The sequence below is a fragment of the Phyllostomus hastatus genome, unplaced genomic scaffold (assembly GCF_019186645.2).
Source record: "Phyllostomus hastatus isolate PE091 unplaced genomic scaffold, TTU_PhHast_1.1 phas_scaffold_585, whole genome shotgun sequence".
Lineage (NCBI taxonomy): Eukaryota > Metazoa > Chordata > Mammalia > Chiroptera > Phyllostomidae > Phyllostomus > Phyllostomus hastatus.
In genome coordinates this window covers 20,461,637-20,481,863 of record NW_025334037.1, presented here as the reverse complement: position 1 = coordinate 20,481,863, position 20,227 = coordinate 20,461,637, and the positions used below count along the sequence as shown (strand labels likewise).

At 43.1% G+C, this 20,227-nt stretch overlaps 1 protein-coding gene across 2 annotated transcripts in view; it reads left to right on the top strand.

Annotated features, from left to right (window-relative positions):
* SLC1A2 (solute carrier family 1 member 2) overlaps nucleotides 1-19,889 on the top strand; it is a 144,394-nt gene extending 124,505 nt beyond the window's left edge. Inside the window, exons 10-11 of one of the 2 annotated variants that reach the window (XM_045825570.1) lie at nucleotides 5,677-5,908; nucleotides 10,415-19,889. In XM_045825570.1, the coding sequence (XP_045681526.1) occupies nucleotides 5,677-5,908; nucleotides 10,415-10,486 (304 nt within the window). In that variant the 3' untranslated portion in view covers nucleotides 10,487-19,889. The remainder of the gene's footprint in view (nucleotides 1-5,676; nucleotides 5,909-10,414) is intronic. The other variant, XM_045825571.1, reaches the window with a different exon arrangement.
* Nucleotides 19,890-20,227: the final 338 nt, after the last annotated feature.

Sequence of the window (20,227 nt, the reverse complement as noted above, 5' to 3'; positions counted from 1 at the left end):
GGTTAACAGTTATTATCTTCTCACATGACTGGAGGTGGGCATTACTTCCCACATTTCACAAATGAGAGTGTTGAGCAGGAAAGGCTATGGAACTGGCCCTGCTGGAGCCAGGGTGACATCCAGGCTTGAATCCAAATCACCCTCAGCCAGTGCTTCCTGGGCTCTCCTTCCCTACCCAAATGTACGTGGCTTTAGCCCTTGGATTCCCAGAACTGTGCCACCCTCTCAGGTCTAGGGCCTCAGGTGACCCCTCTGCCACCTGGGTACCCTGCATTCCGAGAGGCAGACACGATGGCTTGTTTCTATGAATGTTAAGATGAATCATATACAATTGCCAATATTTGACGTTTGGGGACCTATGGCAATTTCATATGGTTAAACCCAATAGAACGACCCAGATGAATTCTGGGTGACCTTGCTTCTCTGGCTCTGTTCTTCTGTGTGAACCAGGACTTCCAGACAATTCCACCATCTTCCTGCTAGAGGATTTAGATGGAGAGATAGACAAGAACAAGGGAGAGCACCTTGGCTTTTCTTCCAGGGAACCAGGCCCAGGGCCTCAGCATGAAACAGCCGATTCCCCTCTCTCGTCCCTGGCAGCTCCAAACGCTATGTCATCGGTAGTGAACCCAACCCAATTAACCATTCTGCTCTCCTCTCTGCCTCCTTCTCACAGTCCTGCCTCACAGACGCATGGCATCCAGGCCCAAGGATAGTGTCAAATGCTTTAAAATTCTGTCTACCAAGTAGCCTAGAAGCTCCTGAGGGCAGCAGAGTTCCCTAAGAGATAAGAGCTGGTTGTCAGAGAAAGTGAAAGTGTTTGCCTGTGAAGAAATTTTCCACATGTGAGCCACAGGCTCCCATATCCTGCTTTTGGCCAGAGTCAGATTTCCCCAGCGTGGGCCAGATATTCCCCTCAAAATCTAACCAAAAATTCTTTCCTCTTCTGTCTCCCTCCATCTACCATTCCCTCTCCTCACTTCCTCAGTCATCTTCTTGACCAAGTTGATGATACATCGTGTCTCCACTTCCTCACCTCTTATTCCATCTTACACCTGTGGCAAGCAGACTTCTCTCTTTGCCTCTGTACTAAAAGTACCCTGGCCAGTCATTGATGGCCTCTGGGTTGCTACAACCAAGAGACGCTTCTTTCTCTCCTGTTACATGATTTCTAGGTAGTAATGGGCCATTGCCCACCACACCCTTATGGTTGAACATGCTTCCCCCCAAACACCTCTACTTTCCTTTCACCATTGTTGACTCTGATTCCTGAAGTGTGTGTCTGCTCTTCTCACTCTGGATTCTGTCCAAGGATTAAACTGAACACTCCTGTGACATCCACCCAGGGCCCCTCTAGGTGTTGACTCCTGATCCACTACCTATAGTTCAGATACCCCTCCTGATCTTTATTTAGTCCATATTTGCAACCACTTGTGGGACATCTCCCCTTGGCTGGGTCAAGGCCCTCCCACTTACTGTGTTCACAAGGTGACAACAGAATCTTTCCCACCCCAGCTGGTTATGCCCCATCGATATGGTAGCCCTGTCCACTGGCTGCCCAAACCGGAACCCCGAGGGGAATTCTTGACTCTTTTCTCTTTTATTCTCTATAACCAATCAGTCCTCAAGTACTGCAATTCTATCTCCTAAATCTCTCTCAGATTCATCTCACTCCATATCCACCACCTCTTCACTAAGTGGATTTTGCTCTTTCTGTCTTACCTTTCTTTGGTCCATTCTTCATAATGGGACAAGGGTGATCTTTGTCTTCAGTGGCTCCTCATTACACTTAAAGTCCTAACTCCTGAACTGGGCTGATAAGCCCTTACATGGTTTGATCAGTTGTTGCTTTCTGCCCCTCACTGTGTTCATTAGCCATCCTGAGGGCTCCTGAGTGTGCCTCCCTTTGATATTTCATATGTTATTTTTCTCTTCTCTCTAATGCATTGTCTCAGACTTATCCTTAGAATATAACTCAAGATACTTCTACTCAAGCCTTTCCTGGGGCCCAAGGATAGATAAAATGTCCTACCTACAAAATTCCGTAGCACCCAGACTTCATTGCTATTAGAACATTCATCTCATTGTAGTGGGGGATACTGACAAATAAAGAGAGTGTGGGTTCCTGGGGAAAAGAGAGCATGGAAAAAGTCCTTGCTTGTTCTTTATTGCCTGGGCACTTGGCATACATAATGCCCTGCACACACCCAGATGCTTATTATACATTTGTTGAATGAATGAATGAATGAATGGACTAACAAAGAACTCAACAACTATTAAAATCTATGTCCTCTTCTTATTTCCACTTAGCCATTTTTATGCTTATGTGTCTCTGCCATCTTTAATGAGTACTTAACACATGCTGAATGTTTCTCTCATTTCATTAGACCCTCACAACTTCCTGTGAGGTTGGGATTAGCCACATTCCATATTTCATGCTCAGGTGAAAAGTGATTTGCTCAAGGTAACAGAGCCAGGATATCTGGGATAGAGTTTTAGCACTAAGTTCAGGGCCCTTTCCATCTTGATTTTGGTGTCAATCAAACATCAGTATGCTTTGATTCTACCCAACTCTTGTCTTCCATTCAATTCTGTCCCGGTGCTATTTCCACTGGCCAGAATTCCTTATCAAATTCAAGGAAATCTTAGAGTATGGAAAAGATATGAGCAGTGAGTGAATTTGGGCAAAACTCACCCAGAAATCCTATTCCAAAAGTAGGTTAAGTGGTTGCTTTGGAGAGTAGCAATTCAGTATCAAAGAAAGTCAAGGAGTTTATAAACAGGAGTTTATAAACTTGTGTTACCCATTTGAGTGGAAACGGATTTATTAATATGAAGAAGTAATTGACCCTTGAGCATAGTATTTTGTGCTTTTGCCCACATGATAGGGTATGAGTGATGGTTATCCCCCAAGGGGAAGGAGCCTATAATGGGTATCAACTCTGGGACAGAAATGGGTTTTGTCTCCTCCAAATCCAATAAAATAGGTGTTTTGGCTGCATGAGGAAAATTGTGGTTGAGAAGTCACCCAGATCCCACTGTTAGTAAGTGGCTGAGCTAGATTAAAAAATCAGAGCTAATGGCTCCCAGATGCTTTGTGTCACATGGCAGGTCATGAATTCTGGAGTTACACCACCTGTGTTCAAATTTGGTTCTATGACTTTACTAGGCTGGGTGACTTTGGGGAACCACTTAATCCCTCTGGGCCTCAGTGTTTTCATCTCTTAAATGTGGATGGTAGTACTTCTTATGGAGTTGTGGTGAAGATTAAATACGGTAATATCAAGAAAGCATATTCCTATACATATTATCATTATCATCATTAACACTACCACCTTTGATTGCTCTTCCCGCTAATAAGGCAGATTCTTCTGGTCCATGAGACGAATGGCTACTCAGGCCATTCCTCTCAAAGACTTTGTACTCTTAAGAATGTAACAGTTGGTCAAAGGTATTGGGTGCATAACTCAGAACACATGCCAAGAGGGGTTGAAAGCATAGCTGAAAAGCAACAAAGCAGACCACACCTGTATGGTGGACTAATAACTCAGCTAGCTCATTGGGAATGCTGCCATAGGAACGGTCCTCTAAACAGGGTCAATGCTTTCAAGGGGAGATAGTAGCTTAGCTAGGCACATTTGGGCACGTTCTTAGGAGCTGTCAGAAATATATTTTAATTGACTTGAGATTTACAGTAAAGTTAAAAGTGCACATCATGTAATAATTAATGTTTCGTGAGTTCTTGCTAAATGTCTGGAACTGCTAACACTTTATCTTATTTAATCTTCTCAACAATCCTAATGTCGTAGACATTTTTATTATTTCCATTTTAGAGTTGAGGCAACTAAGCTCACAAATGTTAGGCATGGTCAAGGTTGTCCAACGGGTAAGGAAAGGAGCTGGCATTTGAATCCAAGTCAGGCTGCCTCCAGACTCCATGCTTTTTCTGAACGACTGTCAGGCATTCCTTCCCATACCCTTGTACTGGGGCTTCTTAGCAATATCTACAAGTGCCTGACTTTGTGAATGACCTCAAGACTCAGTCTTCATTCATGTCAACCCTGAGGAAGATTCTCCAAAGTGGAAAAGAGGAGAAGAGCAGCCTCAGATGGAGAAGTGCCCCTGAGAGTTGAAGTCAGGCAACATCTTCCCACTTGAAACCAGGACAGCTGGCTCACCAGCCCCTTGCAAGGAAGCCAAGCCAGACTCCTCCTAGTATTGCTTCATTACTATTATTTTCTAATGAGAACTAGATTTGGTAATAACAACTGGAATTTATTTTAGGCCTTTGTTCCTTTGTGTGTGTGTGTGTGTAGGACAGTATATGGTATGTATATTAATGCTTCTACTTTTACTTGAACTAATTCATATATGTATGTATGTATATAGTATGTGTGTGTGTGTGTGTGTATGTGTTCTAGACTAAGATGTCTCAGCACAATCTTTACCAAAAATTCTTTCTCCTTCCTTCTTCTCTCTAATGTGTGTGTGTGTGGTTTTCAGCATTCTTCTCTTTGGGCCTTTCAGTATCTCATCAACATGGTCAAAAGGACTCTTCACACTGATTTGAATTTATGGATGAGGAAGCACAGCTTACTCTTAAACACTTAATTAGTTTTCCGGTTCCTGACCTTTTCAGAGGGGGAGTTATCAACCATCCTATTTTTTTCAAATCAGAACTTGAAAAACAACATTTGAGGAAGGATTTTTCTTAACAGTTTCTTGTTCAAAAGGCACTCTGGAAGTTTGTTTGTTTGTTTTGGGGTTTTCTAGGTTAATAAAGAGAGAAAGACAAAATATTTTGGTTTTTCCAGAACGCCTGGTCACTACACATATTGGTTAGGAGGAAACCTGTGGCTGGGTTTCTTACCCAACAGTTATGTCTGTGTATTTGTTGTTGTTGTGAGGTGACCGGGGTGCAGGTGGGAGGAAATGTTCGTTGTTTTTTTTTTTAAAGATTTTTAAAATTTATTTTTAGAGAGAGGGGAAGGGAGGGAGAAAGAGAGGGAGAGAAACATCGAGAAACATCAGTGTGTGATTGCCTCTCATGTGGTCCCCACTGGGGACCTGGCCCACAACCAGCCATGTGCCCTGACTGGGAATCGAACCAGTCACCCTTTGGTTTACAGCCCATGCTCAATCCACTGAGCTACACCAGCCAGGGCTAGTTTTGATTCTTTCAAAAAGATGAATTTTCTATTATTAGAATTCACAGGTGATTAGTCTATCCTATAGAATTCATAAATAATGTAAGTGGAGGTTATCTTTGAAACACAGTCTTTTACAAACAGTTTAAACCAAGAATTGACAGGCACAGCTAGGAGTGTCTGGAGTCGGGATACTGATGCTGAAACTTGGACACATTATTTCCCCCTAATCACTCCTTTCCTCCTCCTCCTTCTTCTTTGCTATTGTTTATCGGGTGCTTACCTTCCTCAGGCAATTTTCTGGGCAATTTACATACACTTTCTCATTTAATTTTCACACAGGCTTATGAGAGAAGTATGATGTTATCTCTAATTGACAAACAGGGAAATCAAGTTTAAGCAACCTGCCTGAGGTCAGGCAGTGGGAAAGGTAGAGAACACAACCCTAGGTCTCTGGTTCTAGGCCTTGACCTTTTAACCACCATGGCATTCTGCTTCCTCACTAAACATTTCTATTCTTTGTCCCCAGGGACAGGATGAGAACTTCAGTCAATGTGGTGGGTGACTCTTTTGGGGCTGGGATTGTCTATCACCTCTCCAAGTCCGAACTGGATACCATTGACTCTCAGCACCGAGTGCATGAAGATATTGAAATGACCAAGACTCAGTCCATTTACGATGACATGAAGAACCATAGGGAAAGCAACTCTAGTCAATGTGTCTATGCCGCACACAACTCTGTCATAGTAGATGAGTGCAAGGTACCTTTCCCATTCATGGATATTGAGACCTGTATATAATAGTGCATGCTCGATTTGTTAAAATGATCACCAAAGCCCTGCATGTATTATTGTCCCATTTGTTTTTCTAACGAATAGTGTAACCCACACATCTGTGGGTCCAAGATCATCTAACTCTGTGTCTAACAGGGCTGGAAATCAACAGGTCTAACAGTGAAAGAGCCAATCAGTTGCTTCTTTCATCCATATGATATAAAACTGTCATTCTGATTCCCCCATCCACCCACTCCACAAATCTGATTGGTTTTCTTGAATATTTTGACCAAGAATTTACAGCCTCTAAGATTTTGCTGGCTTTCAGATTTTCTGTTCCTCTAGTGAAGTACCAAGAGAAATACCCAGAATTGTTTTATTTTTTTTAGCACAAATATTCCTCCTTGCTGTGTATCACGTATCGGTCAAAAATGTGCTCACATAGCTGTACAGCTATCCTTGTCTTCCTTTTTTACCTGAAAATGTGAGCTTTGACCTGGTAGTCACTTTGCTCCAAGTCTAGGGAAGATTTCAAGGAAAGGATAACTATCTGTCAGTACGATCATCCACAGATGTCTTTTAAAAACCACAACACTTCTCACTGCCTGGAGGCCCCATCTTTCCTGTGGCACGGATGTTTTGGACCCTCCCAAGCTGTTGGGTGCTAAGTTTCCAAGCTGGATAGGCTCTTTCCAGCCTTCACTGTAACTAACTTGACATTGTCAAAGACAGAGTGTCATGACCAGAGTGAAGCAAACTTGTAGAAACCCTGGCAGGTGAGCAGAGTCAACCCTGGGGGTTGGGATGCCAAAATGGTTCCAGGCAGCATCTGAGGACAGTTGGAACCCAGCACGGATTTTTGATACCTTTTTGACTCCTGTTGACAAGATCTCATTTTAGGTTTTGTTTATTTTTTGGAGAGAAGGGAAGGGCAACAGAAACAGAGGGAGGGAAACACTGACGTGCTAGAGATACATCGATTTGTTGCCTCTCGCATGCCCCCAAACTGGGGTCTGGCCCTCAACCCAGGCACGTGCCCGGACTGGGAATCCAACTGGTGACTTTTCAGTTCATAGGATGGCGCTCAGTCCACTGACCCACACCAGTCACAGTGACAAGGTCTCATTTAATAGTTGATTTCTTTCTGTGTTACTTCTGGATGATTTCAAAGATACACAACGGCTTCTGCCAGGCAACTGAGGATAACACAGAAACAGTTCTCTCTACTGGACTGTTACCTTGGCCCAGAAGGCTAGGGGACCAACCACAGCCTTTCGCTCATCCTTTTATGTCAGGTACACATATAGGTGAACCAGAGCCCTGATATAAGTTAGGGAGGGACCCCACCAGGGAGAGACTCCCACCCATCAAGAGGCAACTGCACAAATTAATTGACTCAGTGAAAATGATTTAAATTATTAGAAATCCAGATATACTTAAAGAGTATACTCCATTCTTCTAGAAAGTTAGTATTTCTCACATTTAAATAAATATGCTGCTGGGTTATCCCATTAAAATGTTAGTTTGGGTCAACAAGTGTCAACATTTCCAAGGAATGACTTTATCCTCAGCTATATTTACTGAGCATTTATTGTGTGCCTTGTGAGCTTTGGTTGAGCACTCCAATCTCATTCCTATGACCACCTACATTTGGATCATTCACCAAGTGTTTATCAAGTGGCCATTATCTGCAAAGCCCTGAATTAGGCATGGGAGAACAGGCAGATGAAAGTAGGATTTTGTGTTGGCAATAAGGCTTGATCCAAAATTACTGCCATTCAAGGAAACATAGCAGTATGAAACAAAATGAAATCACATACGTTTTCTAATTGTGCAAGGTGTATAGAAAAACAATCCTAGTGCTTAATTGTCTGTGTTGTGATTCTTCTGGAGTATCTCCAAAGGCTTAACAATGTTGTGTAAGACATGTTTTGAAGAAGGTGTATAGGCACAAAGATGTCTTAGATTTCAGACTTCCTGGATTTTTTTTCCTCTAAGGACATCAAGTACATCAGAAGAAAATTACTTTATTTTTTTTTATAAACACAGTTTTACTTCTTTTTTTTTAAGATTTTATTTATTTATTTTTAGAGAGGGAAGGGAGGGAGGGAGGGAGGGAGAGAGAGGGAGAGAGAGAGACACACACACACATCAATGTGTGGTTGCTGGGGGTTATGGCCTGCAACCCAGGAATGTACCCTGGCTGGGAATCGAACCTGGGACACTTTGGTTCCCAGCCCGCGCTCAATCCACTGAGCTATGCCAGCCAGGGCTATTTTTTAAGCAAAACAATTTAAGTTCTAAAAGGAGATGTTTGCCAACTGTCTATATCAGTGGGGAATAAGCTGTGAAGAGAGGGACTGTGTCACCATTTGTCACTGCTGTGTCCTAGCACCTGAAGCAGAATGTAGCATGCAGTTGGCACTCCAAAAGTATTTGTTGGATGTATCTTTTTAGCATCTTGACCCTATTCTTTAATTCAGGTAACTTTTTTGCTGGACAGTTCGATACAGATAGTGGCTTAGTCTCTCTCTGTAAGTGACTACCCAACCAACCACCTGCAAACTTATTGATGAATTAGCAGTTAGATGTCAAGTGGTGAAATTGAGCAGGTCATGGAAAGGATGATATGGCCTTATTGCTTTCACAACTATCTTGGCTGTTGGCATTCTGTTAGCGAAGTGACTGGCTTCAGCTCAGGGAAGTTTAGTTGGTCCCCAGCCTTTGCTAGGTGAGGCAAATGGACTCTTCTTGCCCTAGAGCAACTAACTGAGTTGACACTAAGGTGAAGAGGCAGCCAGATCTATGGAGATGAATTTGCACACTTTCCTAGAATAGCTGAATCACATTAATTTATGCCTTTGAATTTCCTTCTGGCCCATTCTTAGTTTCACTGTTTCAAAAACTGAGAGGGGTGACATCAATGCTTACTGGCAGTTCCCTCCCCATTTTTGCTTTCCTCTTACCCAGGTGGTTGGAGCAGGAGGGGTGGAATGGATCAGGGAGAGGAATCCCAGATTGCTTTAGCCCAGCCAGAAAAGAAATGCCAAATAAGCTGCTCTCCCAGCTACTTTGGAAAAACAGGGCCCACCATTTAAAAAAAAAAAAACAAGAAAAAGAAAAAGAACAGCCCTGTCCCCCAAGTGCTGTCTGGTTTTGCAAAGGCACCACACTGTGATTTATAGTTTTGCACAGCTACGGATCTGGTCCATCACTGAAAGCCAGAGAGGCACATTCAAGGTCAGAGTGAACGGGCAGCTTTCTCCACGCAGACAGTTTGTTCCTTTCTGGACGTCTCTCCTGACAGTTCACTGAAGGGGAAACAAATTTGCTGCAGCTCTGGTCAGAACTTTAACCATGATGAGCATTGTTATGTCATGTTGGTCTCTCTGTTTTCAAATTCTTGCCTTGTGATAGTAGTTTGAAAGTTATGCAATAACTTTTTTAATTTTAATCATAGTAACTGCATGTAAGGTGGTCGTTGCTTGTTGCATGATTTTTCTAAAAAAACACTTGGGGGCCAATGGGGACTGGAGGAATGACTAGTTTTTATTTTCATTTGCTTGGTTCATGAGGGGTGCTTGATTTTCTGTTCCCAGCATGTTGTGTGTGTTCATGACGCATGCGTTTCACTTCCACTTGGGTAAGAAGGTCAGATTTCTTTCAAACGTTGCTGCGTTTGTCATGTCTCCATATTCTAATGCTTCCATAAATCCAGTCTCTCCATTATGTGGAATATCAGTCGTGGGTTTAAGTTTGCACATGACGTTGAGGACAGACAGATGGAAGGTAAGCTAGGAACAACGTAGAAGGAGAGGGGAAAACCTCCCATTCTGTGTAAGGTTCAGTTTGCTTAAAGCCAGGAAAACAGTGTACAGTCTGGTGATTATATCTGATTGCTAAATGTCTGCACTGAAGTAATTTACATGTCCGTGTCCCTGATCTTGGGATTCACTCCCCCCCCCTTTTTATTTTTAATTTTTAAAGCTTGCAGAGCTTATTTGGTATCCAGACCATCACACTATCTGATTTTAAAATTGGACATGTATGAAATTCACCTGGCCTCCTGGCAACTGAACCTTTCATATGCATGAGTACAACTAGCTGCTTAGTTGTGGATGTTTTTTCTCTGTGGTTGTATGGAGTAGCACACGGGCACTGTCGTTTAAAGACTGCGTTATTGTGTGGTGGGTCTATGGGTAGTTCGACACCCCCACAGCCCTAAAAGCATATCAAAAGCTATCCTCCGAAATTCCCAAGTGTCTCCAATCCTTCAATATCAACTCCCAAGGCAAATAAGTATTATTTTTTTAATGTTCGCAAATCAGTGTTGAGAACCAAGACCAGCTCAAAACCCTCTTGTGAGGAACCACATTTAAAACTAATATTGGAGTCGTGTAGTCTAACCTGGATCTTGTGCTCCTCCACATGACCCATGGGGTGCTTTTCCGGTTCGCGGCCCGTAAGCTGGATGTTGATGATAATTATTTTCAGGTAACTCTGGCAGCCAACGGAAAGTCGGCAGACGGCAGTGTTGAGGAAGAACCTTGGAAACGTGAAAAATAAGAATATGACTCTCAGCAAGTTCTTGAATAAAATCCCGGCATATTGTATGGTAAAAGAGGATATAAACAAGCATTCTTTCAAAAGGAAAAAAAATACATATGTTTCTATGTTTACTTAATCTGTTAGCTGAGGCTTAGAGGATCTGTTGTGAGTCAGTGATAGGCATGGTGCTGTGTCTTTGCCAAATAATGCTTCGTAACCATCTAATTTTCTCACTTGTATTATCGTCGGAATGGAGGCTGCTGGAGGAACCGGTTTGAACTGAAGATGCATTCTTGCCAGCTTCCCTCTTCTCTCCCGATGCAGAGCCGTGGCCGCTCTTCTCCCAGGGGACACGACTAGAGCACGCCACTCCAGGGGCTTGGGATGATGAGCGGACACCCAGTGTGTTATTTGAGTGTTCTCCATGCTTCTTCACCTTGTCACACACACGAGATTCTGCCAGAAGCCTCTAGAAGTAGTTCTCCTTCAGTGTCTTGTCGAGTTTGCCCATGTGTTGATAAAAGCAAGTACCTGTCTTAGGGAACTGTGACCATTTACCTTCCGTGTGCCCTTTGAGGTAAATGTTTCAGAGGGTGGTCGTGGGAGCCACAGTCTTAAAGATAGCTGGTATGGAACCCACGGGGCCTCTGCTCTGTCCTCCCTAGTCTGTGGACATTTGTCATTGAAATTTCAGAGTGTGTTACATAATTTGCTCTAAATGTAATAATGGATTAGAATGTAATTTGCATAGAACCACTGTATATATTGTGTATGGGAGCACACAGTCGGCATACATTTTGACCAGATTCAAATATTCAAATTCATTTATCTTTGGTGTGCGTTCCTCCACTATAGTGAAATCAAGAGAGATTATTTTGATCTCTGCTCCACTTTGTCTCCCCCATAAAATTCTGGCTAGGGTTTCTAACAAAAAGACGTTTTTGATCCTCAAGGTATTTCCTCCAGATTCTCAGTTAACCGGAAGGCCTAACCATTTTACTCTCCTTACGCATGGGGGACGGTTGTGTTGACTACGCCTCTTTTAATATTGTCTCTGGATAAATCGGAAGACTGTCGTTTATCTAATATGTACTGCAGAAGGCTGTTTGTTATATCATATCAAAGCACATAAAACCAGTAACAGGACACAGTTGGGAGCAGAGCCAGTCTTCCTCCCCCGTTTCCTCTGCAGAAAGGAACGGAAAACAAGCACATGCGCAAAATTCTAAAGAGGGACATTCCTTTGGCAAAGTCCAGGCAGCCTGGAACCGTGAAGTGGGGACAGAGGAAGGCTCCACACAGCTTCACAGATGGAACGCTAGCAAGGCTGGGCAAGGCTGGGGAACAAATGATGTAATTGGAGTAGCACCGTGCCTTGCATGCTGTAGACACCCAACGTGTCCTGAATGAGTGTGTAAGTTAAAATGTTTCAATGTTTCTACTATCATGTTCTGTTGGATAACCCATAGTCTTTTTGTAAGGTGTCTGGCCCTGGGAGTGTGCTGAAGACGTGAGCATGGATCAGGGAGAAATGAGTCACATTTGACCCTGAGGCGTGTGTGGAACCCAGGTCCAAACATGGGAGTCGGGCGGTCACCTGAGGCCAGCAGAGATGCTGAGATATCCAGGAACAGGGACAGAGCCTAAATTCCCTAAAGACAGGCTATTCATGGATATCACGCACCCTTTATTATCTACTCCTTGTGACTTTTCCCTTCCACATCAGACACCTTTGGATCATACAAAAGACATGAGACTTCAGGTTTTGTGGTTGTTGTTGTTTTTGTCTCTCAAACCCTGGTTATGTTGGGTAAGGATTATTACGGGGCAGTATTAAGCAGATTTTTGCCTTTGAAAGATGGCATTGATCTTTATTTTCATTCGATGAACAGTTTAACATCGGGTGGCCAAGGATGTGCTGAATTGTAGTTGTGGGAAATGTATCCTTTGCAGCAGATGCTGTGGGTCAAGGGGACGGTTTCTGGATTCAGCTGTGAAACTGTTAAGGATTGTCTGGAAGTGGCATTTGCAAGAGCTTTTCTGTGAGAGGAGAAAGAGCTGGGCAAGGCAGCTAGGAGCTTGCGGGCTTTGCTGTTTAAGGCCAGCTTCCCACACGTGTACACGCTTGAAGGGGTGGTCTAAGGCTGTCTTCCCAAGACGCTGCTTAAATGTTTCTCTGTTTGTTTTGTTTTCAGCTCTTTCCTAGTCACCCAGTTAGCTCATAGATATATAAGGGGACAATGTGTTCAGAAGAAACAATGTGCACAGCTTAACTAGGTGGATGTTTCTGGTTTGAGACCACATGCAATATGTTCCATGAGAATATATACTTATGAGATCACATTTAATCTGGATTCAACTAATCACATTAAAAACGAACACTTTCTCAAATTCAAGGCAAGCCTGACAATCCAGGATACATGTAGAACTGACATATGACTGTGTCCTTTGATTTTTTTTTGGCCTCATTCATTTTTCTCCCGCCATGTTCATTGGGGTTTTCCTTGCCCCGTATATGTGCCATAAACAGAACACATAGACCCAGGGTATACCTCTGATGACTTTTTCTAAATAGGACATGTGTGACCTGCCAGTGATATACCTAGATTGATGTTAATAGCTCCAACACAGATATAAATGCTTATAATCATCCATTAATATGTGATGATGCATACATGTTACATTTATTTACAGATATGGCAGGCCAGATACATACACTGCATTCTGTAAGGTTTGTAAATTGGCTTTGGCAAAACCATTTTATTATAAACTCATTTACTCTTTTTAGGCATCAGAACTGTTTCAGGAGAAAACCAGCTAAGCAGACTTTTATCCTTCCCTATCTCATTTTTGCCCATGGGGAAACCCAAGGGGAATTATCATTAGATTACCTACTAACAATTCTATGTAGCAAATCTAATGATGTATCTCTCAAGGTGAGGCTTTATCTGAGGTCTTTGAGGATGTGCTTCCCATGCAAAGTGCACCAGAGAATCAAGGCAATCATAGGTCACAGAGAACCTCAATGTGGGACTTCAGGTGATGACATCCAAACCAGGTAGCTATGAGGTTCAACTCCTTACTTACCATTGGGTGCAGAAACACTGCCCATAGTCTCGTTTCCTGTGGAAGTTAACCATATCCTTAAAAGACACATATTTACTTCTGTTCTCCAACTGCTAGCTAGCCCGGATGTTTCTGCAAACCTAAAAGCAAGGATACTAAGATGCCTGTACCTGAATTTAGGCTGGAAGCTGAGAAAGGCTTAGGGGAAATTCAGTTTTGGGCTATGTTCTCCTGGTAGGTAACGCCAGCAATCCCACAACCGAGCGATTTGAGGGTCTCAGGTCATTTCTACTCGTAGATTGAGAAGTATGTCATTTTCATGTGTGTTGAAAGTCCAGAGGCCCTTCCGGAGTTGGGTAATTCACCTACTGGGTCCCCAAAAGGAAACCCAACCCTGCCATGGTTTTGCAATACCACACTTCCCTCTCTTCTCCACAGCAAAAGTTAGGGTACAGTATTTCACTCTTGTCCGAGTCAGAGCTTCTGTCTGTGCTGTCTTTTCCCAGGAGTATAGCAGCAAGTTCAGATAGGTACGCACAAGCTCGGAGAGAATCCTTGTGGTTCTGACTTGCTCAACAAGTCTCAGCAGCTCCTGCCTGGTCTGATCACTGAAAGTGCTCAGCAGTTACACCCAGTGGGGCAGCTCTTCCCTGCCACTGCTGTCAGACTCATGGGTCCATCACTTGTTTGGGTCGCTGCTTTTACTTCGCTTGTTCTCCAGATGACCTCATCCCAAGAGGAGACAAAGGATCACATGGAAATTTTCAGTTCTTGTAATACTTGCTCTTTGAATAAGAGGAGTAGGACCTGGGAGCCCGAGAAGATTAAGTTTAAACTAAGAGCCTGAAGTCTCTCTGAAGTGAGAGTTTTGTAATTCCAGTTGTCAGAGGAGATTAGCGGTCTCCGTATCTGTGGTCATTTCTGGCTAACACCCGGGGGAAGGCTACTGAGTGCCATCGGGAGCAGGCTGTGTTACAGGCAGACCGCTCTCCTTGAGTGGAGTTAAGTTCAAAGCTGCTTATGGTTTTCCCAGAATGAAAGCCCAATGTCTCACTCTTTGGCCTCCTTTCTTCTTATTCCATGTATCATTGCTGCTGCTGAAGAGAGTTTCATAAATGACCCTGAGCAAGTGCAAGGGTTGGTTGTTGAATAGATGACAGGGGATCTTCATTGAACAGTATCTGATTTTAGAGCATAACGCAGCTAATTTGGGTAGTGCCATAGAAACAGTGAGAAATAACACAGTTGGGTAGAGGAAACACTTGACTTAGACTCTGCCAGTTGTCAGCTGTATAATTTATGCAAGTTGCTTTATGCCCAAACCTCATTCCTTCCCATACATAAAGGGAGGGAGTTGCATTAAATGATTAAAACCAGCTTCCAGCCCTAAGAATCCTTGATATTATGACCTCTGCTTTAATTTCTTTTTTCCTAAGAGGCTTATTACTATAAAATATTACTTTATATTTTAAGTCAGAGGGGCCCACAATAATGACTAATCAATTTGGATTCTTCTCATTCCCTTTGGGAGAAATTAAATTCAAGCCTCTCTCTTTATTGATGTTTTACAAGCTTGGAAGATGGCCACGTTAATCCACCACTTGGTGTTTTGGAACACAAACAGACATACTTTTACAAAACTGCTCTTTACTTAAACTCACTGTCCTAGTCGAAGTCGCAATTCAGCTCAGGGAAAAATACTGCCAGAGTCACCATAAGGGGACTGGACGCATCTACAGCCTCACTCGAGCTCTTGCATCATTCCTGCTGTAGCAACAGAGCCCACTCTGAACACCCAAAACACACAGTTTTCTCCAAACAATCCCAATTGCCAACCCAGTATGGGAGTCTGGGAGCCTTTGGCAAATGAACTGAACAGTCTTATGAAATTTGGTGCAAGACTTACACAATAACAGCAACGGTCTGTAAATGCCTTCCCTCTCCTCCTGTGCGTAGACACGCATGGCCCATGCACAGCACGGCCTGAGGCAAGTTATTTCTCCAGAGAGACATACAGGGGTATTTGGTTGAATTCATTTTTCAGTTTTGCTCTTGGTTTGCTTCACATCACAGGTAGAAAAGTTCTATCTGACAAGAATAGAGTCAGGCTGGCTGTTGCTGCCCTCTGCAATGCCTGAGGAATTTCCAGGATTGACAGGTTGTGTGGTCTGTCTGTGAGGCGCATGCTACCAGCTATGGCCTTGAACAAGCTGTTGTACTTCCTGTTTCTGCTGCAGTGAGCCATTGCATGCATCCTTGCCCTGTGTCCAAACTGTTGCTAAATATGGAACAGTTTGATGTGTATTGTGTTGGGAGCACCTTTACCACTAGAGAAGACTTCAGCTCTTTAGATTTGGGGTAACCAGATATAAGACTAGGACTGAAAGGACTGGGTTAGCTTTTTCCATCATTACGTTTTTAGGGCAGAAGCCCTGATGCAAGAGCAGCAAGAAAAAGATCATTCCTTAAGAGACCCATAGATGAACTTGTAGAAAAGTAAGGGAAGCCCCCTGGTTCTTATTTCATTCATTCTACATAATATTCTGCATAATGACTAATCCATTTGTTGCTATGTCCAGCCTTGCTTCATCTTCCTACCTCCAGACCAAGTGTCCATTTTGCTATTTTAAAGCCCTTCTGATGGTTATATAAGGCCCTCCTGTGCTGAGAATAAAACCTGCTACTGGAACAGAACCCACTGCCTTGCAGCATCAGCACTGGACCGAGGGCGTGGGTAGCAATAAGTCTCCACTTCTGCTGGAGACACCCCAGTTCCTGGGTGAGCGTTGGAACGTAACAGGTCACTGATGCCCTTGCTGTTGTCCCCCACAGAGATGGGGATGATGCAATGAGAGCCTCGCTCCTCCTGGGGCTCCATTTCTTCTTGCAGCAACCACCTCGCCTGGCTCAAAACCAGCCTGCTGCCTTGGGTAGAAGAGAGACGCACGCATGAGCCAAGGAAGTCAGTCGAGCGTGTCTCTGAGGTTTCTGCCCGTGGAGTGAATTCCCCGAGATGGAAGATCAGAAAGCTGGCACTCCGGTTGCTTAGTATTCCAGGAGAGTATGTTCCCCGCCAGGAGCTCATCCTTAGGCATCCAGACCTTCCCACACATCCCGCTTCATGCACTCCCTTCCTCCTTCCCCCGGTGAACCTCAGCCTCGTGTCTCCACATTGCACAGCACAGATCAGATGATCTGGTCACTATAGAGATTTGTATATAAAAAACTACTTTTGTGAGGATTTTTGTATATTGTTTTTCTATTTGTTTTCTACAGCTTGAGGAGAGAGCTGGCAAACTGTGAATCTAATTGGATCTTGCCGCCAGCAGATCTATTTTGGCTTCCTGATAAGAATCTATGCTACTAGAGCCAATATATTGCCCTCGGTCAGTATTGTACCCCAGACTCACAAATTCCTCCAGCCCAATCTTATATTCTTTTTTAAAACAGATCCCTGGGCTTCTTTGCTATTATTTATAAAGAGCATGAGAAAATGTATTTATAGTCCTGGATATTATATGTTTAATATTGAGTTAGCCTTTAATAATGTTACAGGTTTGTATCTATTCTTCATAAATCATAAAGAACTCAGTGTAGACTGAATTCCTCTATTTAGTATCTGTAATTTTGCAGACAGATATTTTCTTATGGTATTTTCTATATAACCACCTACGTAGAATTATAACCAATTACAGCACAAGAAGTTTCGGCAGCAACTTAGAGCTATCAGTTGTTTCCTGAGCCACATTGCAAAGAGGCAGGGATCCTGCCCTTTGCAGTGCGATGAACAAAACGACCCTAAAGAACAAGGAACCCTTAAATCCCTTCGCTGATTAGTATATGCATCTTACCAGCTAGTCTCTGTAACTCGAGGGATGGTGCTGACTTCTTATTTTTGACACCAGGCCTTGTTTTTCCAGTTAAGCATTCGAAGTATACTTTTCTCCAAGATGCTGGAAAAGAAGGTGATAATAGCAGGATCATCTGTATCCCAGAGTCTCCTTCTTAGTAATCTATGTAAAAATTGGCTTGGGAAAATTCGAACAGCTGAGATCGAGGTTAGTGCTAGGAAGCAAATCAGGACAGATGTATTGCAGTTCATTCTTGCCGAGGAAATTGGTAATAAATGTCACATTGTTATGTGAATTGGACACATATTTTCAGGAAAAAACAATGAAGCAATCCTAGGGCTATAGGTGGGAGTTAAAGTCATACTGAAATTGTTTAGAAGCAGCCCAGATAGATTCTGTCCTCAGGTGAATAACAGTCTATGTCATTTCCCAAGGCAAATCAGTAGTCACTTCAAAGGGGGTCTTCCTTCCACCTTCCTACCTCCAGACCAAGTATCCATTTAGATGTTTTTTAAAAGCCCTTCTGGTTGGTATAGAGAGCCCTGGTGTGCTAAAACTAAACCCCACCGCTCTGCAGAGTCAGCACTGGCCCTGGAGCCCATGTAGCCACATGCCTCCCCTTCCACTGGAGACAGCCCAGTTCCTTCCACCAAACACACCTTTTCCAATATGCTCATAGGGCTAGCATTCTTGCCATGTTCTAAGATGTAGTCAGTTACATAGTAAGTGTACTGGGATATATTTGAGCTTGCTCTTCATTAAGCAAACAGATTAGAAGTTCCCTCAACTGGCAACGATTGTACCTGTGATTTCCAAGTACAGATAGCTGTCAAAGCATGAAGTTCTTGTGTGTACACAGTAACACTTGGTTCACGCATGAAGAACAGTGCCTATGCACTTGTGTAGCAATACTGTAGGTATCTATGTGTAATTTCAGTGAAATGGTGCATAGATATAATTTCAATGTTATTCTTGACTGTTCATCTAAATGTAGTAGACTTGTTCACTGGTGTTTTGAAAACCCTTGTTTTCCTTTTTAGATACCTAGTAGTGAGTCAGCTCTCCTTTTTCTTTATGTGATTTGGGGATGCCTATCAGTGAAGAACTTATCCATGAATCCTTTGTACCAATGATCGAAGTTTGTGTGCATTGAGCATCTTTGTAGACACGCAATTCAGAGCAAGGGAGAGTTAGCCATGGGCCATGATCCTCAGTGAAAAGTCGTCTGCCACCTGTATGATTCACCATGGTGAATGCAGCTGTGGAACTTTTGATTGCCTAAGCTGAGCCAGGTTTAGCGTGAGGACATTTCTCTACAGCCCTCCTCTGCTTGGTGGATGGGGCTTAGAGACACAGAAGGTCAGTCTGCTTCTGTGCGTGTTAGCACCATGTCCTCAGGTAAAGGTCTGCCTCTCTGATTGCCAAATACTGATCATGATGCTCACGACTTAAAGGTTCAGAAGAGCCTTGTTTCCCTTGGTTTCTTGAGTCATGGTACTGAAAAGATATTTCCTGACTAGCTGCCATGCAGGCCAAACCCCACGAAAGCACAGTTCTGGCAATAAACTGCACAGGTATCGGTGAAAGCTAGGGCACTAGAAGCACAGGCATGGTCATTGTACAGCTTTGGGGTTGCAGAAAGGCAACTGATAAAGCACAGATCCCACATAAGTAAAGGGAGTATGAATTCTACCTAGTAGGCTCTGCGTGCATGTTTTGAGTGACCGAAGGTGATACTAACTAATGCAATGATACACTTGCTGCCTAAAACACGCATTCTGTCTAATTATCACTGAATGGGATGCTGTGGGGTCTAAAGTTCCTGTAACCCCCTCCTCCTCTGCAAGGACAGAGAAGGATGGCCATGTGCATTTGGGCCTCCTCTCTTTCCACAAGACGAGCGAAGCCTAAGAGATCCCCTAAGGGCACAAAGCGGGTTAATTTTTAGTGGCTTCTCCAGTGAGTGAAGTGAGGGGGTCTATACATGGCGAACAGCCACACTTTTCCTTGAAAATGTAGCTTCTTCAACTTCTATCCAATTCAGGGTAGAACCCTTATTAAAGGAAAGCTAGCCTTTGGGCAGGATTCTCTCTGAAGATTCTTGTGTGTCCAGAATGAAAGACAAGAATGATTGTTTCCCTCATATTCACAATCCTCATTGGTCTGAAGTCACGTAGCGTAGAGCATCTATATAGCATGTAGTATATAAAGACTAATGAAGGAACAAAGGTAAAAACGTCAACTAAATCTGTGGGTGTTTCTTATGTACGGTACTAAGAAATGCCTGGTTGGCAAAGCACATTTTGGGTAGTTGGGGTCTTTTGTCTTCACCTTTAGCTTCCTAAGCTTTCTTACAATGTGGACTGATTACTGTAACATTTCATGTATAAAATAACTGGATATTCTTTCTATACTGGAAATAATCTGTGAATCCAAGATTTCACTAAGTGTTTTAACTTTTATGTGTGTATATATATATCTCATCAATAAATGTGGATTTCAATTTCTCTTGGTTGCTGTCTGCCTTGCCCTCAGTTCCCATTTTCAGCTAGTCTGGCTTCCCTAGTAAGGGCCCCAGTGTTCCTTTTGGAGAAATTGGGGATTGAAAACTGCTTTTCCCAAATAAATACTTTCTAGGAAGTCTAGATATATGTTGGAGTCAGATCTTATGATCTAAAATTAGTGAGTTGGACAAATACGGTGTATAATCAAAAGGATCCCCGGGGATCAGCCATGATGGATGGAATGACCCTCAAATCTCAGCAATTTAAAACAACCAAGGCTTATGTTTGCTTATGTGGCATGTCCATCACAAGCTGACAGAGGGACTCTTTTCCAGTGT